The 13,039-nt window shown below is 38.2% G+C and overlaps 1 protein-coding gene across 4 annotated transcripts; it reads right to left on the bottom strand.

The window, feature by feature from the left end:
• Nucleotides 1-4,039: 4,039 nt before the first annotated feature.
• SPRY1 (sprouty RTK signaling antagonist 1) lies at nucleotides 4,040-12,836 on the bottom strand. Of its 4 annotated transcripts, XM_081332346.1 has the most exons (3): nucleotides 12,639-12,732; nucleotides 11,160-11,961; nucleotides 4,040-7,694 (listed from the first exon to the last, which is right to left on the bottom strand). In XM_081332346.1, exon 3 carries the CDS (start codon nucleotides 7,637-7,639, stop codon nucleotides 6,677-6,679), a length of 963 nt encoding a protein of 320 aa, XP_081188472.1. In that variant the 5' UTR covers nucleotides 7,640-7,694; nucleotides 11,160-11,961; nucleotides 12,639-12,732; the 3' UTR covers nucleotides 4,040-6,676. The 4 variants fall into 4 exon arrangements, with proteins under 4 accessions (XP_081188472.1, XP_081188473.1, XP_081188471.1 ...); XM_081332347.1 differs by lacking the exon at nucleotides 11,160-11,961 and having other exon boundaries at nucleotides 12,639-12,836; XM_081332345.1 differs by lacking the exon at nucleotides 12,639-12,732 and having other exon boundaries at nucleotides 11,160-12,077.
• Between the last annotated feature and the right edge of the window lie 203 nt (nucleotides 12,837-13,039).

Below are 13,039 nucleotides of genomic sequence, written 5' to 3' on the forward strand. Positions count from 1 at the left end.
GATATTGTTCCCAGGCACATTGTTGTTGTTTTTTAAAAAATGTCAAACTTGGAAACACTGACTTCTTACATAGTAGTCTGAAAATGTTGTATCTTATCAGTCATACTACTCTCAAGTAACCCAAATACCTCCACTTACATGTTATCAATTGTTGAACATAGGTAAAATGCTCCATGCCAACCTTCAGGGGCATGCAAGTAGAAGTACAGGGGAAACTGTTTGTCTTCTGTTATCTTAAGAAATTGTTTAGAAATGCTTATTATGAAAAAAATTCAGGGAACTAATATGCCAAGATGTATTATTTTACTTTTGATGCAGCATGCCATTGTACATAGTACTGAACACAAAAACATAGGATACATATTAGCCATTCAAATTATTCAGTGTCATGGTTTTAAAATTTACAGACTAGAAAAATCTGATGTTTGACTTACTTATCCACTTCACTAAATGGCTGCATTCATATGGCATACTAAACTTGGTTAGCTTTTTTGTGAGTGCAGTGGGGTAGGGTGGCATAATATATTGTATAAGTCCAAGACACTTGGTTAGGCTTTGGTTTGATGCATTATGCAAAGTAAGACTAGGTTAAGCATTGGGTTGAACAGTTTAATGATGAATTAATGCATTAAGCTCTACAAATGGAAAAATCTTTCAAAGTTTGTCTTTTGGTTTTGCAAGAGGAGTAAGATATTATAGCAGGATTTCTCTTTTCCCTACAATTTCTTACTGTTCCAAAGCATTCACATACCTTCACCTAAGTGATGAAAACTTCAGATAACGGTTTTCATGAACAAAACTCAAATATCCCTTTTACAAGGAGTAAAATCAGGATTTCAGCCACTACATTTATCAGTTCTGTCACTATTCATCATAATGGTTTTAATACATACTTTTAAGAGGCGCTGTATAAACATGTATGCAACCAAACTGCTTTGGATCTCAGTTTAATGTGTCTGTAATTTCCAAAGTTTGGTATGAAATTTAATTCCCATAGCTATGCTACCCTGGTATTCCATCATACTTAATCCATAGTCTCAATGATTGCTGATTTAAAGTAAACAATATAACCACATCTTTGGAACTTCAGCTTTCAACTCACTAATTGATCAGCTTAATAATAGAGATAATTTAGTGGATAATACTAAGCAGAATGCTAATTTTGACAGTACCTTAACTGATTTTTCAAGTCATCATTGTAGTTTACTTCCTCTGATTTAAGAATTAAATTCATGATTGGCTGTGGTTAATATATGTTACAATCTACTGGTTTTAAGAAGTGGAAAAGAAAGAATTGTAATGTAAACTATGAATCACTGGCATCTTTTGAAAGCAGTATGCCTATCAATATAGATATGCTGCATTGTCTTCCAAGTTATTCATTCTGAGCCCAAGATCTATTTACCCATTCCTAAATGGTGTATTGGGATATTTTCTACTGCTGAATTTTTGTTACCCTTCAGCTTATGATCAACAGTCACATCAAACCAGATTTGTCATTGTACTACAAATTCTGCTAATAAACTTTACCTCCCACATCCTCAGTATACAAAACCAGATGTGAACTGATCTGGCTGCTTAACAAAAGTATAACTAAAAAATTTAAGTTTTCTAATTGCAACTTTTTCTTTAATTGCCAGGTTTAGTTTTAAAAAAACCCAACATTATTATAAATATTTTTTTAAAGCTTGATTTCTCAAGAACCTGAAAACCATACTTGAACCATGAATTAAAATGGGTTGAACAATGAATTACACTGGGCTGAATCCAATGGTTTCCTTCTTCTAGAATCAAATTATTTTCAAATATCAGTATTTTTATATATGCGTGAATTTCAAAACATAAAAACTATGGAGGCCATCAATCTCCTACTTTGACTTTCAATGAGTCTAAAACCATATTTAGTATTTTCTAGCACACCCCTCTCAGGGTTGTGACAATTTAAAGCCTGTATTATTGCCATTTAAAAACACAATATCCAGATGGTGTAGATGCTGCTGTAAATCACTAGTTGGGAAAAGCTCCTAGCATCAAAACAAGATTCATATTTTATTTGGTTTTTATTCTGACTTTATAAGTAACTCAAGGTGATGAACATAACTAATACTCCTTCCTTGTCTCATCCATGTTTGTGCCTTGATATCGTGACATATGATATGATATGTCATGTTTGATTCTGAAGGCAGAGCTGGAAGCTAAACCTTTTTCTGACAGATAGATGACAATTAGCTTTCATTTAAAATATAACTTCCTCGTATCTCAGCCATCTGAGAATGTCAGCCATATACTTTAGGTAATATAAATCATATTCAATATTTATTGTCTTTAGCAGGTGACAAATTTCAAGTTAAATGTGGCTAAGATCAAAAGATAAACATGGTAGGATGTGATTTTTACTTGAATGGGGAGATCAGCAAAAAAACTGATACAAACTGTATATCCTCCTCCCACAACCAAAACAGAATAATAAACCACCTTCTATATTGTAAAGAAAACTATTCATCTTCTTTATATGTCCACACATCTCACAAAAAAGTATCTAGACATGCCCATCTAGTATCCAGAAACTGGGCTGTTTTAAAAGACCTTTGATTTACTGTAATTCCAGGTTTCTCAAATTATGGGTTAAGAGTAAATTTAGAGGTGAGGAGATCTTTGTTTTTTTAAAAAAAAAATCTTTCTACAGGCACAGACATAGCAGAAACACTGTCAAAACTCTCTTAGGCTTGCTCCTCATGCTCTCTATGCAAACATTCAGATTAATTATGGCAATTCAAATGTTTAAAAAGCCCATGATTAAGTGATTAAATGTGGAGTATTTGTTTCTTGTCCAACCCTAACACATAGGAATTCATTATTTTATTTGGGGAAGAGTCACACACTCTTAGAATTTTAAATGGTCATAGTACTACAATGTTGACAATGCCTGTGTTAATCACATGTTGGGGAAAAAAAATCTACTTTAAATCTAAACTGCTTGCATACATATGTTTAGCCTGATATTTAATAGGGAACATGTTTACTTTTCCAGGCAAAGTCGACTGTGGTTTTGGAACTGGAAAGGGCATGCCATGTCTCAATACCACTAGCATATAATTTGACACTTTTCCCAACTGTATAGTTACATCACATATTATATTGCAGATCATTTTAATGTTTCATGTACCTAGCTACGATCAGTTTTTGAATCAGTAACTGTTCTCCCTGAAATAATTCAATACAAAATCAAAACAGACCCATTAATTTATGATGTATAAGGCCTTAAGCTAGCCTAAGTATAGTAAAGCTAGTTTAAGGCCAACTTTACAACAGTGAGATTACAGGTAGTCCTTGACTTACAACATTCATTTAGCAACCGTTCAAAGTTAAAACAGCACTGAAAACAGTGACTTATAACCATTTTTCACACCTACAACCATTGCAGCATCCCAATGGTCACATTATTTACATTCAGATGCTTGACAACTGACTCATATGTATGACGGTTGCAGTGTTCAGGAATCATTTTGCGACCTGAGAAAGTCAATGGAGAACCCAGATTCACTTAACAACTGTGTTACTAATTTAACAACTACAGTGATTCGTTTAACAAATGTGGCAAGAAGAGTCATAAAATGGGACAAATTCACTTAACTAATTTTTCGCTTAACATCATAAATTTTAGGCTCAGTTGTGATCATAAGTTGAAGAATACCTGTACGAATAAAAAACTGCATATATCTCAATTCTCCTAATGCCTCCCAGACCAATACTTATGAAACTCCACTACAAGGCCAGGGCTTCTTTGTGCATTTCTAAAGGATGGAAAAGGATGGGATTTTGTGTAAGTTCTATAAAGCAAGAAAAATAGCAAAAAAAGCTTATAGGAAATATCACCCTTCTCTGATAGAACAGAGCAGGGCAATCATTAAGAATTCAGTACACGTAGTCAGAGCACCTAGAACCACATTCCCTTAGAAAAAAGTTACGTCTTTTACTTTTTTCTTCTGAAAAAGAAAAGCTACCAGAAAACTGGAAATAAGACTGTGTTTATTAAATATTTTGATAAAACCAGGGCACAAAAGTTTATATGCAAAGATTGGAATATTCTACTATATTCAGAGAAAGTGCAAAGACTAGATAAACCAAAGATTTTGAAGTGGGGTAATTTTTCTTTGCCCCGTCTTTTGCAAACAGAAACACATCCAGAGGAGTTCATCATGGATTGATTTTGGCTTTGAGTTTGTCTTTGCTAAATTAAAGTGCTAGTGTGAGATATCAAGACAGAGGGAAATCAAATGATAAAATGTCAGTACTCAATAAATTGACTTTTCCTCTCACAAAAGGAAAGGCTTTGATGTTGAGTGATTAACATACAGTGAGTGTTTTACATAAACATTTTAATAATTCAATGATAAGAAAAAAAAACTGCATGAGCCTATGTTGCTTCTATCACAAGAGCTGAGCTTACTCAGATCCTCCACATGAATGAAGAGAGCATGATCAACAGTGTAGCTATTGACACAAATCAAAAAGAAACTATGGTGCAGAAACATATTACCATGAAAAATGCAAAGTAATAAAGGCAATTTATATAAACATTTCAGGTATCACTAGTCCCAGATGACACAAGTGAATGCTACATCCTTATACATAGTTGTGGCAAAGGGTTCAGAACACCACTAAGAGAGAAATGGTTACACTAATTCTTATTAAATCTTTTGTGTAATCATTAGGAAGCTAGAAGAGAACCATAATGAGCCATTTTAAAAACTAGATTCACCTGAAAGCTTCAAAGCTCACTGTAGTATTGCCTTTTTTTATTTAGAAGTTTTAAAATAAATGTGATTTATTAAGCTGGTTGAATTATATGGCACATAGTGTATGTAGTTAAATAACACAGGATTTCTGAATATGGACATGCATTCTTGGTTATTTTAGAGAAATCAAGCACTTACGCTATGGGTAATGTTATTTTTTTTAATGCCAGGGAAAACAACCAGTGTAAAGAACATCAGCTAATAGGTTCAGTGGTATCAATTCAATTAAATATATTTTATTAATATAGTAGGCACCAAATAGGTCCACAAGTATCGTTTATTATGAATTCTGGAAACAGAATCTTTTGGGGGGAAACCATGAACATAATTTGAAAAATGAGGTATTTAGGAATTCTCATTTTTCTTTCTCAAACTCTTATTAATGTTTGGTATCTTATTTTTCACACCTTAGAAATATTATCTTAAAAACAGTTTAAAGAATGAAAATCAATGTAGTTTATGAAAAACTACTACAGCTGGACAAATATAGCTTGGGCTGTGCATGTTTTCAAATGAGCAAGATACATCAATGCTGAAAAGCACTTCAGAGCAAAAATCTGGTTATTATTGAGAAAAGTGATTTCATAGTCATGAAAACTTGAAAAAAGAAGTAAGCGGCAGTGGTCCTACAGTGAAGTCCTATACAAGCCTATTCAGAAGTGAAGTCCCACTGAGTACAGTGGGTTTATCTGCAAGGAAAGTGGTAAAGGACTGTACAATCTTTCTTCTAATACTGCTAAGAACAAACAGCTTTACTAACCAATAAAGAACCCAAGACATTTTAATTAATTATTATATTTTCTGCATTATAGTTTAACATACATACTTTCCTTGTGCCACCCTTATTTTCATTAAATGTTGACATTTTGTAATATTCAGACAGGAATACATTTTTGGAACAGGTTTTTATAATAAATATCATAAAATAATAGAGATTTACATAATAAATATTCTTTACAATAAAAAAGTTTTAACAGACATTTGTCTTAAAAATAGTCAGAATTCAACTTTGTGATTTTACATAAAATATACAAAAAGCACCACAATATGTGGCTAAGGCAATAAAAATAGAAGAGGAAAGTTACTCAGCTGTGGGTGAATTAAACTTTTTAAACCACAAAAATAGAAGGGTTAAGAAATCAAACAAGGCTTATACAACTTGAATTGTATTACTACCTGTATTATTCAGATATGAAGAAACCAACTTTAGTATCAAAATAAAAGTGACAGATAGGCCGTGTGTGTGTGTGTGTGTGTGTGTGTGTGTCTGAAAACAACAGAAGCTTATGAAGAAACCTGTAATGAAGGCAATGAAGGTAAATATTTAAAATCTGGATTGAAAAAATAGTGGCCAAGGAATGAGCAAAATGTAGTTAATTTTTTAAAAAATGGGGGTGGATGGGCAGGAGACTAGGCTTGCTAAATTTCAACCCATCTTTTTTTTCTTTCCTTTCCGCTTTGTTTAATGGAAATAACTGGATTGTGCAGACTTTTTTAAAAAAAGGGGGGGAATGGGAAGAGTTGAAAAAAAAGCACTTGAAAGTCATTAAAGTTAGTTAAAAACAAAACAAAACAAAACAGCCTCTTTGGAAAATAGTTTGCAGAATAAAGGACTTCAGAAAAACCCAGTACCCTCATTACTTCTTTCAGGAGTCTATTACTCAGAGTCCTGAGATGACTTGCCAAGATGAAAAAAGACACCAGCACATGAGCCACACTTACCGAAGGCCAGGGCATTCAGATTTGCCCTTCACTGAGATAAGCAAAGGAAGTGAAAGAAGATCTTGGGCATGATAAGAAAAAAGGGGAATGAAGACAGAAGTCAGCCACAATCTGAGAGGTGGTGTCTGAGGAACTGAATGTTTCTCTCCAGAAAATCAGGAGGGCTTGCCTTGACCCCTAGATGGACAGCTGTCCAGCTTACAATAAACAGTATTGGAGTTTTTGCACCGGCATCCTGGACGATTCATCCAATCGTAACACCCACGGCACAGTTTTAAGCATCCTTTTGCAGGAGGGTAACAGAGCAGGCAAGGAAGAAACAAAGCCATGGCCCCCATGCATAGGTACCGTGAGCAGCAGTGTGACTGGGAGCATGAGCATGGATTATCCGCATACGAGTCCCCTTCATCATCATTGGAACAGTGGTAGAAAATTCCTTTGACCAGACACATACAGGTGCTATATTCCACCATGCTTTCTGCTGAGCACAAGCACTGTCTGTTGCAGGCCAAGCAAGAAGGCAAGGCCCTGGGTGCTGTGCATTCTCCACATTTGCACTTCCCACACTGTTCACATATGAACTTATGTTGAGTAGAATCCTCTTTCAAAGGACTTTTCAGGTCATCTACAATCAAAGATGATGGCTTGGGTTGCGTCCTGATTGGCCTTTCAAATCTCTGACCTGGGCCCAGCCTTGATGGTGGTGATCTTAATAGAAGGCCCTGCTCTGAAGAAGCACTGCTGTTGCTTCCAGAACTAGCTGCACTTCCAATGCTTGTAGATCTGCTCAAAACAGGAACCCTTGAGTTGTGTTGATGTAGCACATGTCCTGGATGGCTGGGTCTGGGCTCATAATTATTATTCACATTTATTGGTAAGATTTCATGAGTCCTTTCATGTTTTTCTTGTCTTGGAGCTGTTCGTGGAGCAGACTTTTTCACCACAGATGGACCTTCAGTGTATTCATTGCTACCCCTGAGAGTCTTGATCTGGTCCAGTGACAAGATGGCACTTGCCTGAATATCTCTTTCATAGTCCAACCTCTGCCGGTTGTCGAGAAAAAGCTGCTCATGGACAACTAACGAACTGCTGTTTCCATGCTGACCTGTGGACTCCATCGATAGTGGTCTCTAATTCTGGCATTCACCAGAAACTGGGCATGCATCTGAAATCCTAAAAGAAAGGGAGAAAATTGGAAAGAGGAGTAAGTTTCAAGAAGTTTTTTTGGGGGGAGGGGAATGAAACATTTTACAACAAGCTACAATATTGCCCCAATATCCTAATAGAGCCAGATAGGGGAATTGCCCTGAGTTAGGCACACCAATATAGATGACAACATAAACAAAATATATTGAAATTATTGTGGTTAAAAATCAAGCATTTTGCTTTTTAGTAAATTGTAATGTGATTTCATTTTTAAGTATAATATTATGGTTTCATTGCATTTGATCAAAAGTAAGAGTCTTTACTGCCTCACATGCTATCACAAAAGTAGTATAATTATTTCTGCTCCATTGCCACCAGTTATCAGTAGATTGCAACATAAAACATGCAAAGCCACACCAAGTTTCAGAGCATATGATGAAAGATTGATAGAACACATTCAAATTCTAAACAAAAGGAGACGTGAAAATTCTTAGATTTTTGGTAGGCTGTTTTACTTGTCCAAGCTGCATTCTAAAACCATTCTTTATTTTAAACATTGTCAGCTTAGCAGTATTTTTAGTTGTAATTCCATGATGCCTCAACCAATTACCAATGGGAAAAGTATATGAATCATTTCTGGGCAGTGTGCATTTATATAATGCATACGCATATATACATTCAATGTCTAGTGCTTGTTAGAGCGAAACACCAGATGTAAACAACATCCTGTTACACAACATCTTTCTCCAAGGGCCCATGCACATAATGCAGGGTGTGAAAGGAGGTAGAGGAAGGAAAGGGTATCAGGAGAAGAAATAGGCAAATAACCCACTACATTTATCAGATCTTTGCAAAAGTACCTGCAGGTTTTTTGGATGAATAAGACACTAGAGGGGAAAAAAGACCTGAGCGTGATGTGTAATGAGAAAAGCATACGTAGATAGACAAGATTCAAAACATTCCTTTTAATAGTATTTTTAAAAAGGGAAAGCAAAACTTGAATCTGTATTTACTTTCTTGAGACCAATGTGACAATGGTTAATAGAGGTTTTTGTAGAAAGTGTTCTACACAAAGACAATTTTTGACCATGACAATTTTGAATGAGATACAGCCCATGATTTGGAAAAATATCCCCATAATTTCTCACCTGAGTTAATGTAAAATAAGGTATAAAATAAGGCTGTGCAGCACTTGACCAATATGCCCAAAATGTCACATAAACCTTTAGTATGCAAAGACTCATCATACCTCAATATGAAAAAGCTGACAGTCATCTAACTAGTTTAGAGCTGAGGAAAAAATGAACTAAATATTCACATATTTTGCTTTATAAAACAGGCCACATTATTTTTTTAATATATTTAAGTTGTATGCATCTTATACATCATGTTGTGAGCTGCTTTGAAAGGCCAAACAGAAGTATGAAATTGAGCTATAGCATTTGAAACTGTGGTAGTATAATTATAAACGGAAGCTTACCATTTAGTAATTATACAAATTAAATAACTGCTTTCCAGCAAAAAATGCTACCCTTCTCTCCACATACTTATAGAAACACATTTTATACACCCACCCAGACACCACAGGCCAGAACACAAATATAATCCACACAATAACCTTTCCATAAAGTTCTAGAAACTATCCAAAAAAATTCTATTGGGATAAAAGAGAAGGCTGGAAATTAGATAATTTTTTCTTAGACAGTTGTGGCTTTCAAAAGTCTAATTATGTACAAGAAACAGCAAGATGGAATGAAACTATTTTGCTCCTTCTTAAAAAAGTAGAGTTTATTTGGAAGTGACTTCTGATTGTTCCAGAGTACTTATTTTCTAAAATGGTTTTGATGCTATAGCCTGATTAAGTTAAAAAAAAGACTACTTCTATTAAATGGTAAATTGTACAACTGATACCAAAAATCAGGATTGTTTTTATTAGTTTTAAGTCCCATGCTTTGTGGGACAAAGCCTGACATGTTTCTTGATTTAGTTCATTACAAGCCTTCAAAATGGTAGGAAGATGAACACGTTCTACAAAAATCTGGTTTGCATGGACTTGAGAGAGAAACGGAGAAGCAACAGGCTGGTGAGGCAGTGGTTGCACTGCCCACATGCAATCTGAGCTCAGAGGCAGCAACGAATGCAGAGCTGGATGGAAGAAGAAAAAGTTATGAATGAAAACAAGGGATTTTTTTTTCACCCCCCCCCCCATTTGCAGAGGAGGAGGGGAATCGGCTAAGGTTACTATTACCTCAGGGGGGCGGACTTTCCAATGCTTAAAGCTGCACTGCCTCCCCTACCTTTCAAGACAAATATGGAAGATTTGTGTGTGCTAGTTTGAGCATGCAGGGATTCCCCCCTCCCTTTTCCCTTCAATGATTTCTAAGAAGGTGGGGGAGGGCAGGGAAGCCTTTTTATCTCTGCCTGAAACACCATTTCCTTCTTGTAGCTTCCCTGCCTCTTAGGTGACCCTCTAGAATCTCGCCCATATTGCAAGGGAAAATCCCTCCACTATTGACTACACGTAGTTCATGCACACACACACATTTTTAAGATCTGCATTCTTAGAAACAACAGTGTTGGGGATTATTTAGTAAACTATTTGAAACAAAAAGTCGACCTTGCTCTTAGCATAAAATCCGCGGAATTAGTAGGGATTATTATGACATCCACCTGTCCTCAACACACTCCACATCCACAGAACGGCATGTAGCAGAGTAGAGCTCTAATTCCTGTGTTGAAGAAAAAAATCCAATCCCTTTAAAAAACAAAAGTGTTTTACACTATGTGGCCAACACAGTGACACAACTGTATACTCTCCCTTCTGAACCATATCTGTACTCTTGAGAATAAACAAGACAACTCTGATAGGGCTGGACAGAACAGTTTCCAGAAACGTATGTGCAAGCATGCCATACTACAGCAACAGTAAAAGCAAGTTCCAACCTGGTCAACTTATTTCGGCATCATCCAACAAATCAAGCAATCCAAAATGATTTCCTTCCAGGGTCACCTGTGCCAAATGCGATCAAAAGACTACACCAGAGCAGAGAATTAGACCCGGCACTGGCATCAAAGATCTCTAACGGTCAAAAAGGCATACTTCTCCACCGAAGCAGTTGGCAGCAAAGGTCGGCACGTCTGAACTCTTTGATCCAGCCACCCCACTTGTCTTTACAACACCACGCGCGCCTATATGCCTTGTCCGAAGTCACAAGTTCAGAGCCCAGCAAATCTGGGCTGGAAGACAATCGAAGCCGCCTCTCTTTAAGCCAAGGAAATCTATCCAAACGAGCCCTCCAGCGACCGCAGCGCCACCCTCGGATCCCCTCTTCAAGCTGGGCCCACAGAAAACTCCCTTAACTAGGAGGGGGAAATGCCAGGGCACCTGCTGAATACTTGAGCGCCACACGTGCAAAAAAAGAAAAAAAAAGGCAGCGAGAATCCATTTTGCAAGCCAAGTTAGGACAAGAAAGGGGACGGGCACAAACTTACGTTTTTGAATGGCAAATCCGCGTGAAGGCACCTCCCTGCTAAGTTAGATCCATAAGGTAGCGTGCGAGGCTCAGAGAAGTCTTAAAGCGCAGGAAAACTCATTCCAGAGGGCAAAACCTTCTCGGCTCCCCCCCCACCTTTGCTCTCCAGCTGTCGTCTGATCCGAGAAGCCCAAGTTTGTTTCTCTTCGCCTTCTTTCGACTCGCGCCGAGCGGTCGCAAAATCCTGGCCCTCGAGCGAAAGGCAGCCCAACTCGTTCGCCCCCCCAAACAGCTCGCCTTCCCAACACAAACATTCAAAGGGGTGTCTGCTTACACTGCGCGCCCCTGCCCTGCAACTAGTTACTCGGGAAAGTTTCTCCGAAGAGCAAATCCCAAAGAGTCTTCTTCGGTAGTCGGTAGAGGAGAAGAGGCCGAACTGGTTTTGCAAATTCGAGCTACGGCTTTTCCATCACGCGCCGCATCCACACAGCCCGAGAGAGGGTCGCTCCTAAGCGGAGAACGACTTCGGAGGGGGGGTGGGGAAAGAAAAAAAAAAAACGCCAGAAAGGAGTAGCCGCCTTTTCGCGAAGCAAGCTTGCTGCGGCACGTTCGCTTCTCCCCTCTGCCTTCCGCCAAGTTGGAGCTTTTTCTTTTTCTTTTTTTTTCCCCTTTGGAGGCGCAGATTTTCCCCTCCCAGTCAGGCGCGCGTGTAGCAGATAAGTTCAACCACTTCCTCGACTCTAACCTTCTTTTCACCACATGGTCCTTGGCCCGCAGCTTTCCGCTCCAACCTTAAGCGAAGCAAAGTGCAAGGGAAATGCCTGGGGGAGGGGAGGAAATCTAACATCAATAAAAAATGCAACCAGGAGGCGCAAGACATCCTCGCGGGCATAACAGAAGAGGCAAGAAGCAAAGCTACCATGTGCTTCTTGGCGCAGCTTGGTTGACAGGCTGATTGCACCAACAATCTCACTGGGGAGGAGGGAGGAGTAGCCCTAGACTAGAGAGTCAATACATCTCTCTCTCGCTCTCTCTCTCTCTCTCTCTCTCTCTCTGATACACACGCACACACACACACACACACGTACGCATACAGTTGGTGTTTGAGTTGAATACCCATGTAACCCGAAAAGGTACAAAGGTTGCAAAAGGATTTCACGGAGGGAGGACAAATGGCGCACTTTTTTGGGGGGTGGTGGTGGTTGGCATTCGTTACATTCCCCCAAAAGAGTCACTGGGTCTACATTTGAAACAACTGTTTTACTTATTAAGGGTGTTGCAGATCGTTAAACCATCAAAAACTCACGAATGCCAATACTGGTATCCATTTATTTTAAACGTTTCCAATGGCCGGGAGCGTTTAAGCCATAAATTAGCTGCACCCAGTTACAGATACGCGCAGTTAATGAATCTTTCTCTCTCTCTTACACACACACGCACAGCACCTGAGCTACTTCCGAAAGCCTTGCAAAAAAAAAACCCTCCAGATCGTGATTACCGAATGCAAAGGTTAGGAGCCGTTCCCTTAAATTAAATCCCACGGGAATAGAATTAAATCCAAGTCGCCTGCTCGGAGAGACGGCAGTTGGTTGACTTTGCCCGCTGCAGCTATCACTTTGCAAGCTCTTTTGTGCGCGAGCGTAGCTATTTCAGAACGAGCTAAACTCCGCACGGCAGCATTTCAGCACGGAGCCCCCACCTCAATCTTTCCTCACGCCTCCAGTGATGTCAATCTGTCACTCAGAGAGCGACCAGAAAAACCCGGAGTGGAGTTTCTTCCCCGCAGCTACACTGTTTCATCTTACTCATTCATGTCTCTGAGCTTCACACTTATAATGATTGTTTACCAACCTTCATGTTTTCCCCTTCACGTCACGAAAAATATTACGAGAAGTAATG

Source organism: Vipera berus (genome assembly GCF_964194415.1).
Source record: "Vipera berus genome assembly, chromosome: 7".
Classification (NCBI taxonomy): domain Eukaryota; kingdom Metazoa; phylum Chordata; class Lepidosauria; order Squamata; family Viperidae; genus Vipera; species Vipera berus.